Genomic DNA, 27,286 nt, shown 5'->3' with positions numbered 1-27,286 from the left:
ACACAAAGAAAAACTCAAGTGATGAAATTCTGAAACGGAGCCTCTTACCTTGCTTTAATGATTTCATGTAGGACTTCCATGAACAATGTGAACACATTAGAAATAGCCACTTATTTTTTAAGTATCAGTTTTATTAAAAAGTGCATTTTGATTAATTTACGATCTAGGTAAGCTGTTAAGATATCAGTATACTCTCTGGAATAATAACTTTACAAAGATTTAAAACAAACCAAATTTTAAAAGCCTTTTTATTTCCTTCACCATTATTGTTTTACAATACAAATATCACCTTGTGAATACACACAAAAAAAACAACCCTACGGAAGATAATTCTGCTGCACGTAAAATACAGAATGGATATATATAATTCTTCATTCTTAAAAAACTATTTTGTTCTCCACATTGGCAAGTATAGAATAGAATACTTCCCCAAACATCCTTTTGTTAGGAGCAAAACTTAGAATTACATGCAGTTTCTGCACAAATATATTTTAAAGAAATAGATCTCTTTTTTGTTGTTCACCAACAAAATTGTCATGAGAGTATGGATAACTAATTTATAGCTTTCAAGTTTTAGTTAAGTGATCATTTTCAAAACTCGCTTTTAAAAAAAGAAGTATTCATGGCTGTTTTCATTGTAGAGTTAAAATTGAACCACCAAATAGGTAAAATAGTGTAAGTGGGTCATGTCGTTGCCGCAGGCTCACAATATGAGAGCCGGCTCTGACTTTCTGATTACCCGTTCCCCCCTCCCCCCAGTCTGTAATTCAGAGCAACTGAAAAGCCATAAGCAGTCTTCTGATTTAATTTAGCTATAAATGCAAAATTTAGTAGTGTATACATACATTTATATTTTCATGGAATACTTTAAATAAAAACATTTTTTTAAGATTGCCTACTGACCATACAATCAAGACAAGAAAGGCACTAGAAACATAGACAAATTTCTCTCCCAAGAAGCATTTTTAAATTTTAACTCTCTTCTCTTTGACATGTAAAAATCTTGAAATTTGGTTTTCATAACATCATTTGAAAAATAAAGTTAGGAAATACTTAGAAAATCACTTTATAACAGAATTTTTTTTTTTTTTTTTTTTTGCACTTTTTGACACACTGTCTCTGCTGATTTTACAAAACCCAAAGTTACTAAACCTTTCTGTGTCTGTCATTTTTGACTATCGGTGCAACAGGTAGAAAGATTTCAGAATCAGACCCCATTCAGGTACTTAGAAACCTTCATAGAGACATTTGCTAGAAAATGGCTTACAGCCCAATCTTTGGGGCAAGAGATATGAAAAGTATGTTTTCCCAAGAAAAATAATACGCTTTATTTCCAGATGTGACTGGAAAAAACAGAACTTAGGATACAAAAGCTTACATTTATGCTGTTGCATCATATACAAAGGAACATGGTGGTTGTGGGTTATGTAAATCCCAGACTTATGAACAGGAACTGTGTACAGTGCATGATAGGTTAGATTTTCTTTATTGTTGTCCAACGCAGGTCCTTTGGAGAGAAAAAGAAGATCACAGTGCTGACCAGGTAACTCAATAGGTTAAGTCAAGGTAACTGCTGAAAGATAGTGGGATTAGGGAGGTGTTTATTTTATGGCATCTTCTCTCGTGGAGTTCTTAGCACTTCGGACAGGTCCTCGTTCCCCCACTTTGCACAGCTGTTATGTGTCATTCACCAACCGGCTGTATTTAACTGGCCTACTGAGGTGGACTACTGGCCAGGGGAAGGGCCAATGGTAAGATCGAGGTACAATTCCTTGGACATTCTTTTCAAAGTACTGAAATGGCTTGTACCACCACACCCGGGCCAAGAGGTTCATCTGGGAAGCTTCTTTGAGCACCTAAGACAATAAAGAAAGGAAAGACCAAGTCAGTAAGAGCAATTAACTTGTTCCAGCCCCAAAGGGAATATACGAATTTTTTCTCATGACCTTTCACTTTAAGATCAGTTTTTTTTTTTAATATTAAAATGCACAAAGGGCCCCAGACTGGCTCCATGTCCACCCTCACCCCAGTTTCACAGTCACACCACCATTCTACACTTGGCACTCATCTGCACACTGGGAAACACCCTAGTAGAAAAACAAGTAACTCCAATTCCAGGAGTGCAAGGAAAACCTGTGGCTTACTCAGCCTCTTGTCTAGAAATAAACACCTCAATTAGCTTCTTAGTTACTCGCTCTTCTACAATGAAAATGGACAAACTTAATGTTAAATATTAAGCTGGTGAGGGGCCAAGGGTAGGAATGCAAATCAAGCAACAGGTGGGCACAAGTTAGTAAATATTTTCAGGGACAATGAGAATGTGGTATTTGTTTAACAGGATGCAATTTCCTATGCCATTAGTAACACATTTCTTGGTCATTTTTTATTTTTAAGTGCATCAGCATCACGAAAGATAACATAGTCATAGTTGACTATCTCTTAAGAAAAGTGAAAACTAAGGCATCTGTAGATCCTTTGTACTATTCCCCTGCCATGTCAGTAACACCAACCCAGGAGCAAAAGACGCGAAAACCAAATGGGGGGAAGCTCACTTGCTGATTGGCCATAGTGTGGTACCACCAGAAGAGTCTTGTAGTGATGTAATATGCCACCACCACGTCCACAGTGTAGTGGTCATGCGCTAAGAGAATACAGAAGATTCCAACTACGCTGAGAAGCCAGCAAATCCAGTGATACCACCAGAGTCGTCGAGGGGAATCTGAAGAGAGGAGAAATTTGCAATAATCCCACTATTCAAGTACCACTAAGGGCACCCAATCACATACTCTACCACCATTGTGAGTGCAATTTCCTCATGTCCTTCCTTTTGCAAACCTCTTTGGCTATCAAATCTTAGTTTATCTGTAACCAGTGTTAGAATAGGAGCATCTTACTTTATAAAGCATTTTTACTAGCAATAGTATTTCATATTTGGTTGTTGACTCATATAGCTGAGTCTTTGAGATTTCCACCTTTTCAAATACAAATCAGAGAAAATCCAAATGCCTGGGAATTCCAGTCCAAGTGCATTCCCAGCGGTAGGGCAGTGTCAGATACTAAACACTGTCTGTGCCTCCACTGGAAAATCACATGAGGGAAGCACCAACATCTCCATTAGTGTGGGCCTGTCAGCCTTGTTTTCTCAATAGATGGTCTGAAATTCTAGGCAAACAATAGTTTGAATGTAATCTACCCGCCCTCCCATTCCAGGGGAGAAATTGCAGGATTTTATTAGATTCTCAAGGGGTCCAAGAATCAATAGCTCATTCAGTCAACCAATATTTTCTGAGCATGTACAATGTGCCTGGGATGGGAACTGCTCTAGGCACTGAGATCAATGTACAAAACAGGCAAAAAGCCTGCCTTTGTGGGGAGATCCCTTCCCAGTAGGGGGGAGAGACAATAAAAAATAATTATGATAAATAAGAAAATTATATGCTATGTTAGGGGTCTTAAATGCTATGGAAAAATAAAGTTGAATAGGATAAGCAGAGTCAGAAGGGTGAAGGGTGGTTTGCAATTTTAAATGGAGGGTCAGGATAGGGGTCTTAGTGTATGTACTCTTCCATTTCCAGGAAAATTTGTATTTGATACCTTAACAACATAGCAACAAATATTCATTCTTCATGCAACACTATTATAAGTGTCCATCTATTTTAGTTTTTACCTCCTCTCCCTCACCCATTAAATAGCTATCAGTACCTCATTTTAAAGATGTAGAAACCAAGACTTAGAAAGGTTAAATGTTTTCCCCAACGTCACCGAGATAGTGATAGCAGCAGGATTCAAAAATCAGTGTTTGTGACCCAATATAGCACATTGCTTTATTATCTTCCAGAAGGATAAGGCTTAATCCCATTAAAGGATTTCAGGTACCAAGCAGCAGGGGCCAGAAATCCCTCCTCCAGGCCCACTGACATCAGACCCATTCTGTTCCCATGTTCTGAGCCCAGTTACATCCTAGTACAAAGGCTTGATCACGCCCTGACAATTCTGAATAGACATTGTTAGAATTTGCTCTATTTGGTCAGTGCCCCGAAGCCCATCTTCTATTCTTCTGTTGTGTCGCCTAGCTTAGTTTTTCTTAAGACCAAACCTGGGCATTCACCCTTCATTCTACCACCTGTCTTCTGAACCTCCACAATCTAACTGACGACCCTTCTTGGTCAATCTCCCTCCGGTCCTTCTACTTCTCTCCATCTCCAATGCCATCTGGTAGTCTGACCACCACCATCCTGTACTGGATTACAGCAGCAGACTCCTAACTTTTCTCCTGGTCTCCAGTCTTCTCCTTCTCCGATCCATCTTGCAAGCTGCTGCCAGAGTGGTTTCTCCCTCCAGAAAGGATAAGGTGACACTGCCCGGCTGGGACAAGCCGTCAGCAGGCACCCCATCTCTGACCGATGGAAGGTGGCTCACGGCATGCTCCGTGACCTGGTTCCTACTTACCAGTTCATTCTCACTCCTCATCAGTACCCCCACTCTAAATTCCAACCACGTTAAGCTTCCAAGGGGCCACACCATCCCAAGACATCCCTCCTGTAATGTGTGTCCCTCCTCTGTGGTATCAGCAACCTGGTTAACTTGTCACTCTATCATGCAACTGCCTGTAGAAGGCACCTGGGACTGTTCCTAACAGTAAAATATTGAACACAACTGAATTTTCTACAGGTAGATAAATGAAAAAATGTAATCAGTGGTTCATGTGTAGTACTGAAATATGAACAGCAATTAAAATGAACTGGAGTCTCATCTCAAAAACACCACTGAGAGAAAAGTGGCATGATACATTTATGTAAATCTTAAAAACCAGAGAATAATGTAATACACAAGTACAAAAACATGCATGGAAATGATATAGGAAAGTGGGAGGGGGGAAGGGATAAAATGTACTAATCATATGTAAACACTTTATTTGCTTTTGTGTTTCATAATAAAATATTTTAAGTGCATTTTTTGTAGGAACTTTCCCATTTAGTGTCTGCCTCCTTTAGTGTTCCTGAGCCCATGGCCTCTACGACCATGGTCCAAAGACATCACTGACCCATCACTGCACCCTCAGCTTAGAGCATAGTGCCAGGTGCTTAGAAAAATGGCTACTGAGGGAACACATGATCTTCCATCATCCAGTTAGCCAGGCCCAATACTAGATTTCTGTGTCCTGGAGATTTCCTTCTCCTTTCTTCCAGCGGTTGTCACACCCCACAACACTGCAGATGACACAGAAGGAAACAAGACACTCCAGCCAAGAAGAGCAGTTACTCCCTCCCACACATATGCCCCGGTGCCTGCTGTCTGTATGCAGGCAAGGTGGTGAGATGAGGCACTGCCCTTCTAGGCCTCCAGTCTGGCTTCAGCAGACTTGTCCCAGACCCTAGGACATGGCAGGCAAGACAATTCTAATGGAAGCCTGTTGCAGACTTACACTCTTTGATAAATAAGTAGGTGAGGGTGAGCATGACCGTGTGGCCGCTGTATAGATAGTCCCCACACATGTTGTGAGAGCCAGTGATGGACAGGCCACCGCCAGCAATGAGCTTCATTATTCTCCGCAGTTGGGCTTCCCAGTCTCCAAAAAGCTGGTGGGAAAGAGAAAACAAGATTTATTAGCCCACAGGAAGGTGTGCTAGAATTACTACTTATATTCAGAACTAGGCTTTGGGATATTGAGATTTATAATAAGAAATATATATCTGGTCTTTGTCCCTGTTCCTGGCACAGAGCTTCTAAAGTCTAAACCCTTTGGAATTTCCTAAGCGATAAGAAAGATAAAGGTGTATTTGTTGTTCATAACAAGCCATTTTCAACCACACCTGAGTTCACCTGAGTTGAAAAGCCCCTAAGGACGTTTGCCAGAATCAACCAGGTGGTGTGAGGGTTGGAGCTTTGAGTCCACTTCCCCCCCGCCTCTGGCTTAATCACCAATGGCCAATGACTTAATCAATCATGCCTCCGGAACAAAGCCTCCACAAAAATCCCATGGGAGAGGGTCTGGAGTGCTTCCAGACTGGTGAACACGTGGAGCTATCAGGAGAGGGTGCACCCTGGAGAGAGCATGCCTCTTGCCACATATGTTGCCCTATGCATCTTTTCCATCTGGCTGCTCCTCAGTTATACCCTTTTATAATAAACTTCTAATCTAGTAAGTAAATTGGACTCCTGAATTCTGTGAGCCACTCCAGCAAGTTAATTGTGATTAACTTGTGATTGGCATCTGAAGTGGGAGAGTAGTCAGTGTCTGAGACCTTTACCTGTGGGATCTGACACACTCTCCGGGTAGATAATATCAGAATTGAGTTAGAGAGAGTTGGAGAATTGCTTGGTATCAGGGAAACAGCGCCCCCGCCCCCCGCCCCCCGCCTCCCCCCCCAACACACACCTGGTCACAGGTGTGTTCAGGGTGGTTATTGAGAGTAGAGGAGACACACAGGAGAGTCTTTCCTTTAAAAACTTATATTAAGACATGACACCCCCCCACCTTGAAGACTGGCCACTCAATGTTTATGTTCCTTGGGCAACTCTTGGAAAGAGTATTGAGTAGCTTCAGAACTTTCCTGAGCTATTAGTATTTTTTATATTTCGACAGATGCTTACCCATTTTTTTTGTTACTCTGATAAAGACTGACTGGTTTGGTCTTATTACTGTTGGGTGTGTGTGTGTGTGGGGGGGGGGGGGGTTAAACCCCCAGGGAAAACTTAGAGGTATATTTTTGCATGCATGGCCTGGAGGACAACTGTTGTATTGCTAAAGCAGCTGAAGATTGAGCAGTCAAATATACAAATAGTTGGTATGTGATTTCTGGGGACCAAAGTAAAACAAGGAACTGAGTAGGATGTACCTTCAATCTTCTGAAATTATATGGATTAAATTGCATGTTTTTTCTTTCAACAAAAGTGAAAAAAGTTTAAGAATAAATTTACCTGTCTCTCATACAAGTCTAGGCTGGTTCCTTAGAGTAATAAATAGCTTGAACAATTCACTCACTGCATTTTTCAATTGCTCTGTCAAATGAGATGTGTGACTGTCTCTATTTTATGATTGTTAGACTCTTTTTAAATTCTGGTTGGCCAAGTTAATCACCATGATCATGTCGCAGCTTTTACCTGATAATATTACAGCTTTGGAAAACATGTTCATATAAATATAAATTCATTATAATTTCCCTTTAAAGTTTTTATGAAGGTTTCTAGTTAAGGCAGGCAGGTTGAAGACACCACGGAGAGGATATGAATTTCCAGATTCAATGGGATCACTGAATCAGCTCAATAGAAGAAAACAGATCTACACAGCAAGACTCAGCATCATGGAATTTTAGACACATGAGGGCAAAGAAGAAACCCTGAAGCTTCCAGAAATCAGAAACAAGCTTCACATGAAAGATCAGAAATCAGATAATTTTAAAAGCAACACTAGAAAACAGAAGGCTTTAGAAAAATGCCTCCAAATTCTGAGGGAAAATAATTTCCAACTTAGAATTCTATACCCAGCCACATTATTAACTAAGCACCAACTAAGGATAAACTAAAGTCATTTTCATATATAAAAGATTTCTAATACTTACCACCTGTGTACTCTTTTTTGGGAAATTACAAAGGATATGCTCCACAAAAGAAGAACTAAACACAGAAAAAGGAAGAGGATTCGCTAGAATGGCAATAAAAGGAGGGCTGAAAACTGCAGTCAGCCTAGAAAGTGAGCCTCCCAAATGGGCAAGTCAAAGCTCTGGAGAGCTGTCTTGAAGAAGATGATATTGATAGAACACCCAATGTCTCTGACTATATGGCCGGGAAAGTCACAATGAGGGAGTGAATAAGTATATAGAAAATGAATAAAGTAAAAAGCATGGTAATTAATTATACAGGAAACAAAATATTGTGCAGAAAGGGAAAATTATAGGAAACTACATGACTTGATTGGGAATAACATTTACAAAACTGTAATACTGTAAACACTGAATATTGAGTTAAATCAAGGAGAATCCATGTAATTTCAGATGATTGAAGGTACATCCTACTCAGTTCCTCGTTTTAATTTGGTCCCCCAAATCATGGCTCTTCTACCAAGTAGCAGTGTGGCCCTGGAGGGAAAATTACACTGGGAAGACAGAACAAGAAGTGTTCTGAGAGATCGCTCCACATATTCCGCCCAGGGTTACCTCGTTGCATTCCTTGGAGGCAGGATGGAGTGTGCTTACTCCACTGTTACTGTAAGTGTGACCTCCCCATCCGTAGGCTTCTGGATGTTTGTTTTCTTAAAGTATATTTTTATTGATTTCAGAGAGGAGGGGAAAGGGAGAGAGACAGAAATATCAACGATGCGAGAGAATCATTGATAGGCTGACTCCTGCACTCCCACTACTGGGGATGGAGCCTGCAACCCAGGCATGTGTCCTTGCCTGGAATGGAACCCGAGATCCTTCAGTCTGCAGACTATCTACCGAGCCAAACCAGCAAGGGCCTAAATGTTCATTTTTGAAAGAAGAGGCATTTTGGGGACATTCACATCAACACTTTCTCAGTGGACAGACACTACAAAGTTGTGAAAATTTAGGTCTCATAGCTACATTAGGATGTGAATTATGGTCTCCTAGGGTCACAGTTCTCAGTGAAAATACACCAATTCTTTTCAACTTCTAATGACTGGCTAAGAAATTAAGTAAACTGGCCAAGTCACTTAAGCAATAACCATGCACAGTAAGAAACAGAGCAGAAGGTGGGAATGCCTTCTGAATGAGGCCACTCCAGTACAGTTGGAGCCAGTGGGCCTTTGGTTATTACGAAACAGGTTTCTCAAAGCATTCTTTCAGTGCTAAATCACACCCGGCTCTGAGGGTCGTCTGTTCGCCATCATTCAGTATGCAGACAGCCCGGTGCCCAGTCTTTACTCTTAGCTGCTTTGAGGAGCAGGGGCATTCACTGTGCTTCAGCACACTGGCAGGGGAGGGAGAACCTGGGAGCAATGCTCATCAAACAATGCTGCGTACATCAATGGCTTTGGTGCACTCTGACGAGGGGCTGAAAGTGAGTAGTGAGGAGTAGAAATGCTATTTAATATCATCCTTGTACCTTACTAATGCTTTCTCTTACAGCAGCCCTGAAGAATCAGCAAGGCTTCCTGGGCTGGGAATCAAAGTCTTGACCCTTTGGTGTGTGTAAGCCAATGCACTAGCCACTGAGCAACACCAGCCAGGGCACCACAGGTATGGAGCAAGAATGGTGTGGGGGACCTGCACAAGTGACACAGTGTACCTCAGCACTGTGTTCTTTGCCAGTAAGTTCTGCTATCTCCTGTTCACCCCTTTGGTAAGAATAGCAGTTCTTTCTCCTTCACTTTTCGAGGGGACACTCACAAGGGTGCTGCTATTCCCAAACTTAGTGTACCACCTCTGTGACTTGTTTTCCCAGTGAAAGTGCCCCGGCTGTTCAGTGTGGCAATGTGACCCAAGTCCTCTGGCTCCATGTAGGTACTGCCTGCAAAACTACATACTACCTGTGCAGTGCCAGTCCCTCGCAAGCCTGGGTGAACCAGGAATTGGGTACATCTAGAGCAGTGGTTCTCAACCTTCCTAATGCCACGACCCTTTAATACAGTTCCTCATGTTGTGGTGACCCCCAACTTCACTGTCACAAATTGAACATAATTAAAGCATAGTGATTAATCACAAAAACAGTATGTAATTATATATGTGTTTTCCGATGGTCTTAGGCGACCCCTGTGAAAGGGTCGTTTGACCCCCAAAGGGGTCTCGACCCACAGGTTGAGAACCACTAATCTAGAGGAACTTTTCTTTGAGCGTCTGGGAACTTTACAGAGATTTAATGTCATGCTATCACTTCCCATTCCAACAACCACGAACAGCCAGCTGTTGCTCAAAGCATTAATTCGTTCGTTCATTCGTTCGTTCGTTCGTTCGTTCATTCATTCATTCATTCATTCATTCATTCATTCATTCAATGAATCCACTGAATACTACCACTAGGGCAAATCATTTTTTTTTTATTCCCGAAGAAAATTTTCCTCCAAAACAAGAAATTCACTCTCATCCATGACAAACCAAGATGGCCAGCTGCTCTTACACTTAGACCATGGATCACATCTGCTGTGGGAATCAAGCGTCAGGAAGCAGGAGAACCGGAGAACTGATGGAATCCTGTCAGTCCCACCCCCACAGCCTTCAACTGAGAAACACGCTACACACTGCGTTTTCCCCTCAGCCTGAACTCCCCAAATGACAAAGGCCCGAAACAACAAAACTACATCCTATAGCATGTCCTTGAAGCCCCCACTGGCCAGGCAGTGTGTTTATAAGTTTTAGATTTCCCAACAGCAGTGAGAGGCCCAAAACTGCCCCTTATCATTTCTCATGCTTTCTTAGTGTTACTGGAACAGGCAGTAAACACGAGGGAGGGAGAGTGGTTCTACATAATAAAACACTGCCCTTTGTTTTTATAGAAATTCCAACTTTTTAACAGAGCTTTCTTATCAATTCCTCGTATCCCCACATGCCTGCCATGTGCTTAGTGCAGATGATATGATGTCCATTTAGATGATCAAATTAACAGAGAGGCTATTTCTGTTTCACGGCGACTCAGTTGGGATCAATCCGAATGTCCTGCCTCTAACCTACACAATCTTGCCTTGGGTCCGGGAAAGAGCCTGCTATTGCTGCAAATACCTCCCCAGCAACAAAGGCTGAACAATGTCTTCAGGTTCACTTTTTGTTGTTCTAATGAAGTTTAACCCATTTTATATGCCATTTAAATGTAGTTGAGTAGCTAAAATAATTTAAAATAATTTATTCATTATTCTCTGAGGACCTATTTTTCATAAGTGTTTTCTCCATTTAAATGAAAGTCCCCCATCTCTATAAAAGTTATTTTCATCTTTCATAAACCATTTTCTGCCTCCTTATACAAGGTGTTTTCAGTTTGACTTTAACTCACTTTGCTTTATACTGTGCTCTGTTGGACTGATATTCCACAGGTTACCAAGTTTACTTTCATAGGAATAACTAGAGCATAAACACGATCCCAAACCCCCGTTTTGGGTGATTCTGAACAATTTTACCAGCTCTGGCTTCATTTCTCTCATCTGTAACAGGCAAGAACAATACTTCCTCATCCTCAACCCTCACAAATCAAAGCGAGATAATGTTTGTAAAAGTGATTGCTAAAATTGTAGAGCGCTATACAAATCTAAGACAGCATGACAACTGCCAGGTTACATCAGTATTTTGGGTGTGTGTGTGTGTTGGGGCGGGGGAGAAGTTCTTAAGTGAGAACTCAAGGCCTAGCAGACAAGTGAAATTCAGACGGTTCTCTCCAACACACAGCCCTTGTGTGTGCTCATCTGTGATCACGGGAGACTTTTCTGAACGCTTCCTCCAGATTCACTCCTGGAGAGATTTCGTTTCACCCACAAATATTATGTCCACCTCAAGTGATCTGAAGCAGAAAGATTTCGGTATGCACATCCTCTTAGAACTCACATATATGAGTCTTTTTAAAAAGACACCACTCAGCTCTGAAGAATTTGGCTCTCTGTACCTCTCCATTACCAAACACATCCATTAATTCCTATAATTCCTGGGCTAGGCAGGCATTGTGTGTGTGTGTGTGTGTGTGTGTAGGAGTCATCATCTCTAAGTAATTATCAGCAATAAGACACTCATCCCAACCAGCCTCCCTTTCCCAGTAAAAACTTTAAATTTTTTTCATGGCCTCTAGTAAGGAGATGTATCAAAGCTTCTAAAATCTTAAATAAAGGTCGGCCATGGATTTCCATTCACCCATGTTCTTATTTGTCACATTAAAGAAAGCCTGTTTTTCAGTCGGGCAGGACCTGCCTTTAACAAAATTATATTTGCTTAAGGTGTTGAGAGATCGTTTCGCCTACTTGGTCATGAAGTGAAAACTGAAGAAACAATTTCCCTCAGAGTTTTGTGTTGAACATTTCTAAATCTAAAGAAGAGCACAATGAATACCACTAGACCCTTCACTTATATTCATCGATTACCAACACGATCCTACGTTGCTGCCTCTCCTCTCCTCTCCTTTCCTCTCTCTTCTCCTCTCCCCTCCCCTCTGCTCCCCTCCCCTCCATTTTCTTTTCCTCTTCCTCTTCCCCCTCCCCCTCCCCCCTTCTTCTTCTTCTTCTTCTTCTTCTTCTTCTTCTTCTTCTTCTTCTTCTTCTTCTTCTTCTTCTTCTTCTTCTTCTTCTTCTTCTTCTCTCTCTCTCTCTCTCTCTCTCTCTCTCTCTCTCTCTCTCTCTCTCTCTCTCTCTCATTCCTGGACCACTTGAGAGTAAGCTGAATACACTAGGGCACATTGCTGCTAAATGCAAACAGCAGGTATTTCCCTCTATAATCCACACGTGACACAATTCTATCAGTCAGTAGACATCTTCATTCAGACTTCCCGATGGGCTCAGCAATGTCCTTCAGAGTTTTCTCCCCCTGATCTGGAATCCAATCAGAGAATACAGATGGAGGATACTTGTCAGGCCCTTCACTTTTCTTAGTCTTGTTTTCTTTATTAATGAGAGACATTTTTGAAGAGTCCGGTCTGTTTGTTTGTTTTTATAGAATGTTCCTCAATTTGGCTTTATTGGATTGTTTCCTTATGTTTACATTCAGGTTAAATGTTCTTGGTGGGAACATTACAGAAGTGACGTGTCATTTTCTGTGCATCACATCGAAATGCATTTGCTATCACTGGTCCTAGTACTGGTTTGATCCCTTGGTCCCTTGGCTATGGGACTGTCTGCCAGATTCCTCTATTGAATGCACACCTTTGATACTTTATAATGAATAAACAATTTGTGATTTTGAAATTATGGAAACATTATGGCCCCCAACCTTTCACCTAATCCTTTAGCATGCACTGACAATTCTTACTTGAATCATTACTACAGTAATCGCAAAATGGTGATGTTTCTACTATTTCTAATGTTTCTTTTATATCTATTACTTTATGTTTTCCTCTCCCAATACTAATTTTAAAAATGTTTTCAATTAATGTATTTTAGTTAATTACTGTCACTTCATTGTAATGCTCCAATTGTCTCACAGTTGGCCAGTGGGAGCCTCTCACGCAGGACAACCTGGTTTTCGAATGGAACCCACTGACCTTAGTGTCGGGGCAGCTCGGGAACCTTCCTTCAGGAGGTCTCTGTTCTCTGCCACGTGGATGATGCTTCATGCAGAGCCACACACTGCACTCTCACGGCTCTCTGCATTTCCCCAGTGAATGCTTTCCTTTTTACATTTTTAATTATTTTTTTTCAATTATAGCTGATATTCAATAGTATATTAGTTTCAGGTGTACGCATAGTGGCTAGACATTCATAAAACTCACGAAGCTCAGTGAGTGCTTTCTGACTCTGGTGACCCCTTCATACTAGATAGCTGTCGCCACGTAGAAAATCTGTCACCTTCCCAGAGTCTCCCAAACACAGCCCTCTCTGCCCCGGTCTAGTCCTTCCTCACCTCTAATTCAGACAACCATGCAAAAGTGACCTCAACTGTATTCTGCATGTGAAGTGTACCAAGAACCAAGATGTGGCCACACTTCTTGCCTCTGCCACTCTGTGCCATTAGGGCCTGTGAGACAACTGCTGTGAGGATTAAATGAAAATGGCACATTTAGGGTCAGACCTGGCACAAAATAGGGCCATATAATTTGGCACCACTCTGAAGCCTACCTCCTTTCTTCCTTCCCTCCCTCCCTCCCAACAGCTTACTTTCTGTATCACTGGAGAGAGGTCTAAGAGACAGATGTGACCACATAAACCCCCTGCTAAAACCTTTCCTGGCTTGCTATGGCCAGACTCCTTAGATCAAGCCCACACTCCTAAGCAGGGTAACAAGTCCCCTTAAAATCTGCCCACAACTTGCCACTCTGGCTTTACCTCTGGCCACAAACCCACAGGATCACATGCCCAGGCACATCTGACTTTACCTGCTCCCCAGACTCTTCCTCTCACCCTTTCTGTTTTCTCCACCTATAAGCTCTTGCTCTCTCCAATTCCACATGGCAAACTCCTACTCATGCTTTTGAGACTTGGCTCAGACAGCTCCCTCCTCAGTGCAGCCAACACTCCCAGGGGAGTGTGCCACCTTCTTCTTTGCTTCCATGGCAGCCGAGCTGCACACGCCTATTACAGGAAGGGCTGAACAAGTCAGAATAGCCTGCGCGTCACATGTCTGTCATGGCTTCTGGGGGCCCATTTACCAGGGGAGGGGCGCCTGTCTTACACATTTGTGTGTCCTCAAAGTGCACCCCGCACAGGATGGGTTCTCTAGAAATGTTTGTTCAGGAAATAAGCACTTGCTTGTTTATGAAAAATGTCACATCTGCAAACTCTCTGCCCCACAATCTGCAAGTGTGACTCTTCTTGGTGATTTTCCATAAAGAAGAAAAGCATTTAGAAAGTTTGGGGTTTATAAAATCATGTCAAATGCATATATCAAATGTTAACTATACACAAGCAGGAATAATTATGCAGAAATCATAACCAGAAGTATGAAAGAAAAATACACATAAGGGACTAATAAATCTACTAAAACATTAACAGTAGATAGGGCCATAAGTGGTTATAAAAATTTTCCTCTTTTTGTATATTTTCAATGAATCTATAATGAATGTGGAATTTCTTTAAAATAGAAAAAAAAATTTTAAGAGAAAGAATTTGCACATTTCTTTTTTTCATCCCTGTAAAAGGAAGAGTACGATGGAGAAAGAAGTGGGAAAGTGAAGAAGAAAGTTGAACAAAAACGAAAACTATACTGACATTAAGAAACTGGCAAAGCAGAAAATTAGGTAAAATCAAGCATTGACAATTTGAATTCCACACAATTCAACAGGATGACATGAAGCTATTTTGGTGACAGAATATAAACCATATTCTGAAATATTACTAAGGTTAGCAGGAGCCAATCAGAATACCCAAATTTGTCAGCATGGAGGGCAGCTAGGAACACCGAACCTGAGAACATAAGGAAGAACTGAAAAAGGTCCTAAAATCCTCAAGAGCAATGAGTCTTGCCTTGTAGGACAGCTCATGCCAGAAAAAGAGGCCTTGCAGGCTGACGACTGTCCCCCATCATGGCTCAGCAGTGAATTAAAGGACGTGTTCTGATCATTCCAATTTGTGCAATGCAGGAAAACGGACGGTGACAGAAGAGAGTACACAGGCCTTTCACGGCTTTTGTATTTTATTGTTCCACTGAACAATTAAATTAATCTCCAATGCCACTCCAACATAACACTTGTCCAACAGTGGGTTATGCTAAAGTGTGTTGGGGGGATTTTTTTTTTTAACCATGTCTTTCAAGTTCAAGAGAGTCATTTCACTGAAAATACCATGTCAGATTAATGCATTTGCCAGCTAAGTACCTTAGCTGTAACATAACTCCTTTCGACGGTTTTCAAATCTAAGCTCACCATGGAGACCAAAAAACAGAACCCAACATGCATCTCACTTTAAAGCTTAGTCACTAGACGATTGTTACAATGGGAGTGGAAAACTGCATAATTTATTTCTTCTCTTCCATTAGCATTAGGCTGTCAGTCTAGCTGGTGTCTAGGGTAGGTTTGTTTGTTTGTTTTTCTCTCTTTTGGAGTTTGCCAAAACAGTTAGGAAAAACACTTCTTATAGAAAGCTTAGAACACCAAAGAATTATCAAATGTTTTTGCCTTGTTCTTTTAGTTTTTTAATGGAATCCTAAACAATTGGAAGATGACAAGAGGTTGTTTCGGGGTTTGTACACATGTTCCTTGGAGAGAAGCTGGGATGAGATTAGTGTGGGCTAATCAAGGTACCCAAAACTGGGCAGCCTCCAGTGTAAGCCTGGAACACCCATACGCTTCTAATCTAGCAACTGAATACACCTACTTCCCTTTCCCAGTGGTTATCTTTGATGGGAGGCCCGCCCTTCTCACATGATTATTTCTCCAAATTATTACATTCTGTGAAGTGACGAGTATACCACCATCAAATGCATGAACAATAGGGACAATTTTCATAATTACTACTGTATACTTGTTGGAACATTTTTCTTAGAAGCCATGCATTTTAAGTATTGGCATTAAGGGAAGAATTAAGCATACTAACTACGGGGTTTAATATGATGGCAGAACCAAGTTTAAGTTCACATGATTATATTAAACAGAAAATCCTGTATTCTAAAGCTCCATTCTCTTTAATGACTACTGAGAACCAACAGGCCTTATGGTATCTCTAATCAAGGAGGAATATCCAATTCTAGAAACACTGTTTTATTGTGTCCTGTCTCTGGTCTTTTCATCCATTTGCTCAGCTTTAATACCACCTAGATTATGACGAATCACAAATATTTAATTTCTAGCTCTGATTTTTCCCTCAACTTCAGACCTATATTGCTAACTGTCCTGAATAAACAAGCACCTCAACCTCTGTTTGTTTAACCTGAAGTCATTAACTCCCTTTTCCTCCTTCCCTTGTAAGTATCACAGTGGTAAAAGCCTTCCTTTCTATCCTCATTCCCTACCTCATATTTATTACCAAGTTGTACTGATTCAGCCACTTGAACATGACTCAAATCTGTCTCCTCCTTTCCATCCGTACGGCCAGTGGCTTAGCTCCAGGCCCTTATCACAGGATTTTACAAATGCTGACGAATAAGTCTAGGGGGTTGAAGATTGATGACACTGAGCTCTCTTATTTCTGTACAGCATTTCACATCAATAGAAACCCTAGGTATTGCCTTCTTTCACTCTCACAACTCCTTCAGACAGTTAAAAAAGTGTCATTAGCCTTGTTTTGCCAATAATCCTTTTGGGGTTCTGAGAAGTTCAATGCAACTGCCACACAGCTAGTAAGTGACTGTGCAAGATCATCCTAACCACTGGGTAGTAAGGTCCCTCTCTAGGCAATGGTTCAGAGAGAGGTTGGTCAAAATTTCACGGTGAGGATATTGACAGACATCAAATAGAACAGGGGACTGGGTGACATTTTGTAAGGTTCCTTTCAATTTTGAAACTTAGCTCTGGGTATGCCTCTCCAGTAGACAAAGCAGGCGTCTGGATCTCTCTCTGACAAAGTGCTACCCTCTCTCCCTTCTGACATTGTGCAGTGCAGCCCCCTAGCCCTCGGCCCACCCCTGAATTTCGTAAGCTTGATCTGCCATTCCGAGGGCAGCACCAAGCCAGTGAGGGCTCTGCTAACTCTTCTGTCTAGCTTCAGAAGTCACTGTTTCACCGTGAAATGCTCTTGCCAAACAAGTTAAAATGAAATCAAAACAAGTTTCCAGAGCCACGTTCTATATAGATGAAATATGCAGGAAAGAGGAAGAAGTTAATTGACACTGAAAGCAAATAAACAGACATCCAGAATGTGGGATATTCTACAGGACAACTGATCTGATCTCTACAAGTTACTTTTTTTTTTTTGGGGGGGGGGGGGAGGAGAAGAAGAAGAAAGAGAGACAAAGACAGAGAGAGAGAGAGAGAGACTGGTCCAGAATTAGATACTTAAGAGATAGAAAAACTACTAGTATATGTACTGTAAAGACATCCTAACTTATACAAACCAAGCGTTAAAAAAAAGGGGGCATTTTAAGACAATCAAAGTACTCCATGAAATGGTATTTGTTATACCAAATAATTACTGTTAATCATATTGATATAGCAACAGCATTAAAATTATGCAATAAAATGTCCAAAATTTTTAGATGCATACAAACGTATGTAGCAATAAAATGACACTGTCTTGGATTTAAAAAGTATTTTGAAAGGAAAAAATAGACGAAGCAAATCTTAGCAATTACTGAATCTGGGTGCTGGGTATACAACAGTACCTTACACCGCACACTAGATTCTTTACTTTAGCATACATTTGAAAATTTTCAGAATAAAAAACTGTTTTCTGAATTCTTCTCCCAAGAGTCCTGTTCTGCAAAACAAGTAATTAGATTTAATGAGTTTTAACTGATAATGTTTTCTAAGGTTTGCTAATATTCCACCCTCTCCTACATACTTGATTTGAAAATTTTCCATTTCCAGAAGACAGTCACAGAAGGATGTCCAGAGACACAACAAAGGAGTGACACATTTGGGTTTGGTTTCTGCATAAAGTTCCTGTTATTACCTCTGCCTTTACCAAGAAAACCCACAAGCTATTTTTGGTCCCAGGTCTTGGATAGATAAGCTGATGACTAAAGCTGACTCTGTAAGTGCCTATGCTAACAGCCTGCGCTAGCCAGCAGCTGGGCGGAGCTCCTGAGAAGAAACCAAGCCAGAACCAAAGTCCGGAGAAAGGCTACCCAGAATGATGGATCCATCTCCAACCTGTGCTTGGCCAGATCGCACTTCTAACTAAACTGGCATGACGTGTTCCTTGGTGGATAAACTTCCCAATGCACAGCAGGCTTTTTTAAGGAGTTGAACTAAACTTAGGCGAATATCCTAAGCAATCCGCCTACCACTGAGAACATACTGCTTAACAAGCCAGGCTCCCAGCAAGGGTCTACACTGGATCCTTCCTACAACCCAGGAGCTGCAAGGCCAGTGCCTGAGAGTCTACAGAGAATAAGGAAGATGTGAGGCTGGCTTCTTGGTCGGGCAGAAGAAAGAGTTAAGGAAAGAGTTTATAGCAAAACAGAAAAAGCAAAGAAAGAAACTAGCTACCTCTCAGAGTACAATATAAGACTAAGAAAAAGAGGAAACACAGTAAGCAAACAACTTAAAGAAATCCGAAATTTCAAGCGATGAAGACACCACTTTACTGTAAAAATCCAAAGTCTATTTTCAGCCCTCTTCCAGGTTCAAGCAGAGGGAAAATCTCCCTTCTGAAAGGAAAAGTTACAAAGGGATGGAACTGAAAGTGCAATGCAAAGAAATTATGTCAAACACACTAAGGTAGTAGCCCATATGGTCCCCCCAATCAAATCCAGGAAACCAGTGTCTTCTATTTCTTATTGTATCAAAGAGCTTTGATGTAGGTAAACATTTTAAAAACTAAATCTTCTGCTAATTATTTCATGAAGCTCCAATGATCTCCCAAGTTGAAATTACTCCAAGGTAAAGGTGAGGAGTAAGGAATGTTATGTGACCCTAATGGAAAGGTAGAGACAATGAGGAATAAAGTTCATGTTAAAGAAGGGCTTCCATGCTACTAGAGAAGATCAATACATTCGGCAAAATCTCCATTGTCTGAGAGAGGAGAATGCAAGGAGACAGGAAATGGCTCTGCTGTTACAGATTACCACCAAAGGAATTCATAGAAAGAAGGAAAAAATATCATTTCAAACTGAACTTTCCATCTAAGAGAGGGAAAAGCCATCTAAAAGCTCTTGGATCTGTGTCAAGGGAGAGAATGATATTTTAAAAATCTGGCAGGAAACCAAAGAGCTACACCCACATACAAAGCTTAACTGCTTCCAGCACACTAACTAGACCACATATTTCCCCAGCTGGGAAGCACTGGCAGGATTGGGAAACCCTGAGAAGGGTGAGGCTGCCTGGCCATAGGGCTTAGTAGCATTCCCAGATGAGGGTGGGGGGACTGGCCTGTGTTCTAAAGAAATTTTCACCTTTGGCCTTAATCAAAGGACCCCTGGGCAAGACGAGAAACAAACAAAAAGGGAAATTACAGTGAGGAGTGGTTTACCTTCGGAGAGCAGTTGAAATGCATACCAGGTACTGGGAGTGTAGTTACATACATTGTAATACACCGATACAGGTACAGCGTGCCAACTATGCAGAAAAATCTTCTGCTAATAATAGACCTGGAAAAAGGGAAAAACAGGGCAGACACTCAGTCATGAAATTCCGCAGGTTCATTTACTTTAAAGTTTTCAGTGACCCAATAAAGCAAACCCCAAAAAACTACTTGAGTGCTTGAAATCAGAATGCTACAACTACAGACTAGCAGGTTAGGTGGAGAATTTTGAGGTTGACGTGGTGGTTTTTAAAAAAATATTACCTTGCCAAAAGAGTTTAAAACACTCTACATTGCTATTCATTAGGCTTCATGAGGCCTTAAACCTGAGTTGACATTCAACTGATGTATAAGTGGTGCCCATGCTGATTGGTCAGAGCCCACTTGGTACCTGTAGTTAAATGTTCAGGGTGCCTTTTCTGGCATAAAAGGGAGGATTATTTACAAAAGCAGAATGACATTAAAATGAGAATTCAAAACTTTTCTGACATTTAATGAGCCAACAATGTTAAACAATTTTATTTGAACATCTCAGAAACTGATTCTCTTAACTGATCTGAGAAAGCAGGATGCCAAGAAAAGACCCTAAATAACATCATCCTACCCCGTCTCCCTCTCTGTCTACTATGTGGCCTTGGGATACGCTATGGAATTTCTGAGTCTCAGTTTCCTAAATTGTAAACTGGATATGACAACATTAGGAGAAACGTATGAAAACTCCCTGCCATACACACACAATGGTAGCCAACAAATGTACAGTTTATATGGTGAGAAACAAAATAAGTAAGAATTAGAAATAGATCTCTTTTCCATTTTAAGTTGATTAGTGTTTCTAATGAAATTATTTTTTACATACATGTGAACATGTATGTTGAGCCTGCCAATTCCTCCAAATAACGAATTCCACATAATGAGGTTTACTTTAATTATATTTCACTGTACAAACTTCGGTGTATGCTTGGATAAGAATGACCCTTCCCTCTATCTCAGTCCTGTGGGTCTCCTCTTCCTCAACTTGGGGGGGGGGGGGGGGCGGGGAGTCAAATTTTAACTTAGCATTGGCAACTTGCGTTAAATATACAAAGAAAAAGAAACAATGGACAGGCTTTCCTCTGAGAATATGGGACGTTGATTACTCTACAAATGTATAGTATAGTTCTATTTTTATGCTGAATAGATATTCCTACTGAAGAGTGCTAATTGGAGGAGAATTTGCATCATTTGTATTTTTTATTTTAATAAGAGGAATAAAATGCTGTCACTTGTGTGATTAAAAATTAATTAAAAATAACCCATGCTGCCTGGCTAGTGTGGCTTACTGGTTGAGCGTCAATCTATGAACCAAGAGGTCACAGTTTGATTTCTGGTTAGGGCGCATTCCTGGTTTGCGGGCTTGATCCCCAGTGTAGGGTGAGGAGGAGGCAACCAATGAACGATTCTCTCTCCTCATTGATGTTTCTATCTCTCTCTCCTTCTCCTTTCCTCTCTAAAATCAATAAAAATATTTTTTTAAAAATAACCATGCAACTATATTAGCATTCATCCTTCACTGCACAGTTCATGTGAGTTAAGTCACTTGGGTTGTATGAATAGAGTCTGGCTGCTTTTGTCTCTTTGCCCAGATTTCAAAAACTGGGTCAGAACTGCTTACCGTAGAAGCCATCTTATTTTTTTAGTAAAGCTCTATATGCCACCTCCAAGAATGAGAAATTATTCAGCATAAAGCTGTCTTGTAAAGGTATGTGTCTCTAACTTGAAGTATGATGAAAGCACGACATAATTAAACAATGTAAAGAGGGTGATACTAGAGAATAATACTAGACCATAAATGTCTTAACAAGAACACTTGAAATACAAAAGTTAATTCTCTATTGTAAGACATAATGTTCATCTTTCTTCAAAAGAAAATGCCCTCTTTAGCCATCCTGCTCAAACAAGTAGAAATCACCTGCAACTTCACTGAACTATATAGGAAACATCTAAGAAACTTGCTAAATCTATATCGGTTCATCTCTTTAGAGCAGTGGTTCTCAACCTGTGGGTCACGACCCCTTTGGCGGTCGAACGACCCTTTCACAGGGGTCGCCTAAGACAATCCTGCATATTAAATATTTACATTATGATTCATAATAGTAGCAACATTACAGTTATGAAGTAGCAATGAAAATAATTTTATGGTTGGGTCACAACATGAGGAACTGTATTTAAAGGGCCAGAAGGTTGAGAACCACTGCTTTAGGGGAGGAAACACAAGGAAATGATTGCTATCACACAATTTTGGTCAAGAATGCGGTCTTAAATACTTCGCCTGTTTCATAATACACAAAAGACACACACACACACACACACCCCAATAGCTATTTCCACATCTTAAACTTAAATCACGGGGAATAGTGGTGAAAGGATTCAGATATCTATGAATAAGGTGTATAAAAATGAGAAAGGATAAAAAACAATAAACCTTTTTACAAAAAATAAAATTGGAAAGTAAACATTGACGATTCAGTCACATTTGCTATTTGACTTGAAGTGAAAAGCCAAATGACTTTGTCCCTGTGAATTAATCAATGCTAACAACAAACACGTTGGTAAGCTGGAGCTGGTTGTTTATGAGAATCTTTGGCATTTACTTAATCTTTTTAAAATTAAGCTTAGAATATCTCCAATGTATAATGCTGAACTAGTGTAAACTTTAAAAGCAGGATATACTAGTGTTTCAAAGAATTGGATGCAATAAAGGTATTTATTTCATTAACCAAAGAATTTTCCACAGTAGATTTCTTACGGGTTTAAAAAGTTCAAAATGTGTTAAAATTTTTTTTAAAGTGGTTAAAATGAGAGATGTCTGAGCATAACTGCAGGCGACACCATGACACCCAACGACTGAGGGGGAGCCTGTTTCATAGCTGCTGGAGGCTGAGGCCTGAAGCTTATCCTGTCCTTGAGCCAGTGCCACCTACCTGTTCCCAAGGCAGCCCAGGGTGACAGGGAGGTTTCCCCTTCCGAATCCCCCCAACAGGAGAAGCCGGCCTGCCTATCCTGTCGCCCCAGTGGCCCCTTTGACTTTTTACAAATAGAGACCCTTTTTTTAAAAAAAAAAAAAAGGCAACAATGCCTCAAAAAAAGTCATAGGAGAAATGTTAATGAGATATGACTGGAGAGTAAACAAATGCCAAGAACAAGATGCAGGTTATAATTCTCAAAAGCATAATGCTGTTCTTCTCTATGGGATACATCTCTCCCTCTTTATGTTAGAAAGAAGCCTAAAAAAAAGAAGAAAAGAAAGAAGCCTGTTGCTCATTTGCTCACACTTGGCAATGACGGTCACCTCACAGTCACTTGTATTTGGTTCCCCTCACCTATTCTCCTAAGTATTTGAGTAATAGGCTCATTACTATTGTTTCTGAGAGAAAAGAAAAACATACTTATTAAATGTCATTAAAAAAGAAGTATGGATCAAAGTATCAGTGTTTTATAGATAACTAGAGGCCTGGTGCATGAAAATTCATACACTTGGGGCGGGGGGGTGTCCCTCAGCCTGGCCTGTGTTCTTTTGTAGTCCGAGAGCCCTCAGGGGATGTCCGACTGATGGCTAAGCTGCAGTCTGGCCTTCTTTTATGGGAGGCGACTAGGCGGGCTGATCAGGGGAGGCGCCAGTGGCGAGCGGCTGGCCGGCCCCACCCCCCATTGACCCTCCACAGCCACTGGTTGCCTCTAACCGCCCCACCCCATCGCCCTCCCCTCCCTCTGCCCACTGGCACGTGTCTTGGCTGGCATGGCGCCACCTGCTTGCCAGCCCCGCTTCCCACCAACTGGTCTTCTGCCACTCAGTCAACTTGCCTATTATGCTTTTATTATATAGAATTATTAAGACTTGCTAGCATAGTATGTTATGTCCAGTATAGGTGACTTTATTTTTATATATTATTTTTATTTTTTAAATAGGAAAAAGTACTCAGAACCTGATTAAATACTATAAAAAAGTACTTAGAACCGGATTAAATGCTATCAAAATTAGACTTAGAATAGTAGCACTACACTGTGTTTCGCATTTGGTACAATCCAGTGGAGGGCATGAGGTCTGAGAGGAAATAGGGCCGGGTCTGACAGGGCCTCATTGATCAACATCTGAACTTGAGCCTTAAAGCTCTAAGAGGTGGGAGAGGAGTGACATACACCAACTTACTCTTACAGTGACACACTCTGTCTGCCAGGGTGACAAGTGACTTAAAGGAAGCAAGATGGAGACAGAGCAACCAGCAGGAGGTTCCTGCAACAGCCCAGATAAGAGATGACGGGGTTCTGGTTAGACCAAGGGCAGCAACAGAGGTGGTGAGAAGTAGTAGAATAACAGACAGACCAGTTGTGGGGTGGAAGCAAATATCAAGAACAAATCAGGATGTCTGGCCTGAGAGCCAGGGGGAACAGAGAAGCCATCTACTAAGATGGGATGGGAGTGGCACAGGTTTGGGCACCAGGGGGATGTCAAGGACTCCGTCAAGTGCTTTGTACACATTAACTCACTCAATACACACAACAAAGTTGAGAGAGACACTGTTTTATCATCCCATTTTGTAGGTGAGGAAACAGTGCTACTGCAGAAATTAAGACACTTGACCCAATTCTCCCAGTAGGTGGCTAGGGACAGAATGATCTTAAACTAGTGAGATTTGCAGTATGACTGAATGCTTAATGGCTGACTGGCTGGTGGGGGACAGATGTGGTGATGTCTAAGTCAGGTCTCCAGTAATCAGACATCCATGATGGTTTTTTAAGAGAAGGAAGATAATCCCTGGGCACGCAATAAAAAAAGAAGGCATATATGATACCATTTAAAATTATACACATATATAGATTATTAATACAGGCACACACACAGAAAATATCAAAAGGGATATTGTCATTACCATTTATCTCTGGCAACATGATAAGTAACTTTTTTCTCTTTGTTCACTTTGTCTTCTAATCTGCCTAAAAGCAAGAAGAATTACTTAGCTCTTTTTGATGTTGTAAATAAAAATTAACTCAGGAAAACTACCTATGATTTTTGGTTTTTTTTGTGTTTTTTTTTTTTTGCTTTCCCCTTATAATATTTATAATAATTTAAATGCCAAATTGCTTTAATTACTGAATTTAGGGTGAATCTATTTCCCCTACAATTCCTAGGACTATGCTAGTACTAGTATTTAGGTCTTGAGACCTTATTGGTAAAAATTAGAGAAGGTGAAAGCAGATAAGATCACCAATTCGCTAAGAGTAAGAAGGGGATAGAGCCTGGGACTGAATCTGTCACTAGCCCCTAGAGCAGCGGTACTTAACTTGTGGGTCGCGACCCCTTTGGGGGTCGAACGACCCTTTCACAAGGGTCACCTAAGACCATCGGAAAACACATATATAATTACATATTGTTTTTGTGATTAATCACTATGCTTTAATTATGTCCAATTTGTAACAATGAAATTGGGGGTCACCACACCATGCGGAACTGTATAAAAGGGTCGCGGCATTAGGAAGGTTGAGAACCGCTGCCCTAGAGTGACTGTCCTTCCCCACTCCAAATACTGACCCTGGTGAAGAAGGTGAAAGACAGGCCCGCAAAAGACTCGCACATCCAGGCTGTATGGCAATGGGACAGGGAAGGTCCCCAGGAAAGGACAGAAAGCTGGACCTCAGCCCAGGCTCCACACCTCAGATGGAGGATGGGTCACAATTAATGGGAGAAGAGAGAACTTACTAGAGACAGAGAGGACAAGAATAAGGCGGGCATTCCTGGTCAGTGATCTTCAGAAAAAAACCATGACTGAAGTTGGTGGCAAAGGAGGTTTCCCAGACTGGCAGGGAGGAGAACCCGTGTCACATGGAGAAGTTATAGGAGGTTTCAGCACTCAGGAAAAAACAAAGTATGTTTTCTACACACTATGGTGGGACGCAAGATGTGATAGCTCTCAGGGTTGGCAGGTCCCTTCTCGGGCAAATGAGCATATGCCCCAGATGGTATGACACCTGAACCTATTATCAAACATTGAGCTGCTCTGTCTTCATTCTATCTGTGCCACGCGCACGGTGCCTGTGCCACTCTATCTACTAAGATAACACGTTTTCAAAGATTGTTACACCAGGATCTAGACTGGATTTATACCAAAGTGCCTTCGATCCCCGAAATGTACCTGGGGCAAGTCAACAACTTCTCTGAGTCTCACTTACCTTTACTTAGAGAGAATCACACTACTTATTTTGAGGGGTGATTGGATCAAATGCCACGATGCATGTAAAAAAAATTATCAGCTGGTTTGGAATCTGCCATTCCAGTAGGATGACAATGATTGCTGATAACATGGGTGAAAAACAGCAGAAGGAAACAAAACAGACTTTGAGTAAGCACCTAACAGACAAAGCTACCGGTAGAGGGAGAAGCAAGAGGGCAAGAGATGCATCCTGAGCTCTTGTTTTTACTGCTGGAGAGGAGGAGGAACGCTTATCAGCCAATTAAATAAAGGGACAGATGCCCCCGAGTCTTCCATAACCCGAGGGAGTTTTATACTTGGATAGAGTTTGAACACCCACTTTCAAAAACTGAGATGTTAAAATGAAAACAAATTCCTGAGAAGATAACCTCTCCCGAAGCTGTGGGTGTTTTTGGTTTTGTTTATTTGTTTTTGCTTGTTTCTGCATCCTTAGCATGCAGTCGTCAATAATTCTTGATAAGTAACTCAGTATGAAGATGCCCCGAAGCTCTATTAGAGACTAGCCTTGTGGTCCACAGTATCAGGGAAATTTGTAATAAAATGATGCAGCTTTAAGGAAAGGTTCTTCTGGAACTTGGAAAATAAATTCTATTGAATAGGAACCTGGAGAGACCTGCTTCATATCAAATGCTCTATTACCAAGGGCTTTTAAGAACTCTACTAAATCACAACGATCAAAGACTTAAAAACAATGGGGAAAATGTTGACAATAACTGTGGTTATTAACTACCTTGGGGATTAGAAGAGGAAGAGATAAGTATGTTGATCCAATCAACTTAATGTGAAAAGAAGCACTGATAGGATTACAATGGGATAAAATGCAAGATAAATGTCAGTGGAGAGTCCAAGACAAAAACCAAAAATAATCAAATCACCATCTAGAGCAGCAGTCCCAGGCAGCACAGGATTATGTCCTTGGAAATTAGATTGCATTCACAGAAGAGAGTTAAATGGTGTAGATAAACTTTCTTATGTTGGCAGAGAGCCACCTAACAAATAAGGCCCCCAAAGCCAGGGCTTTTATCAAAGGTTAAAATACAAAACGAAGCTTTTCCTAAGTGGTCTTTAAAGATACGATACATACTGCTGCCAAACATCTGAACACCCATGCCAGTACTCTGAGTGCAGGCCCAGAAAAGCCACACTGGAAATCTGCACCTGTTCCTCTGTGGGGCAGCAAAGCCCCTATAACAGTTCTGAATACAGATGCCATGACAGGTCTTACGTAGGATCTGACACCACCGTTTCCCTTCTCGGTTCCTTCCCTTTCCACATGGGATCAATTTGCAAAGAACCTACTCAGGGACTGTTCCACAGGCCTCTCCATAACTACGGGACTGTT

At 41.1% G+C, this 27,286-nt stretch overlaps 1 protein-coding gene across 14 annotated transcripts in view; it reads right to left on the bottom strand.

Moving 5' to 3' along the window:
* Positions 1-230: 230 nt before the first annotated feature.
* Positions 231-27,286, bottom strand: part of SGMS1 (sphingomyelin synthase 1) — a 262,876-nt gene continuing 235,820 nt past the window's right edge. For all 14 annotated transcript variants that reach the window (XM_036336722.1, XM_036336729.1, XM_036336724.1 and 11 more), the window contains 4 exons: positions 19,649-19,766; positions 5,426-5,579; positions 2,553-2,719; positions 231-1,856 (listed from right to left, as the gene is read on the bottom strand). In XM_036336722.1, coding sequence (XP_036192615.1) covers positions 1,677-1,856; positions 2,553-2,719; positions 5,426-5,579; positions 19,649-19,766 — 619 coding nt within the window. In that variant the 3' untranslated portion in view covers positions 231-1,676. The remainder of the gene's footprint in view (positions 1,857-2,552; positions 2,720-5,425; positions 5,580-19,648; positions 19,767-27,286) is intronic.

This window comes from Myotis myotis, unplaced genomic scaffold (genome assembly GCF_014108235.1).
Source record: "Myotis myotis isolate mMyoMyo1 unplaced genomic scaffold, mMyoMyo1.p scaffold_m19_p_15, whole genome shotgun sequence".
NCBI lineage: Eukaryota > Metazoa > Chordata > Mammalia > Chiroptera > Vespertilionidae > Myotis > Myotis myotis.
Note: the sequence above shows the minus strand (reverse complement) of the source record. Positions and strands in the feature narration are given on the sequence as shown.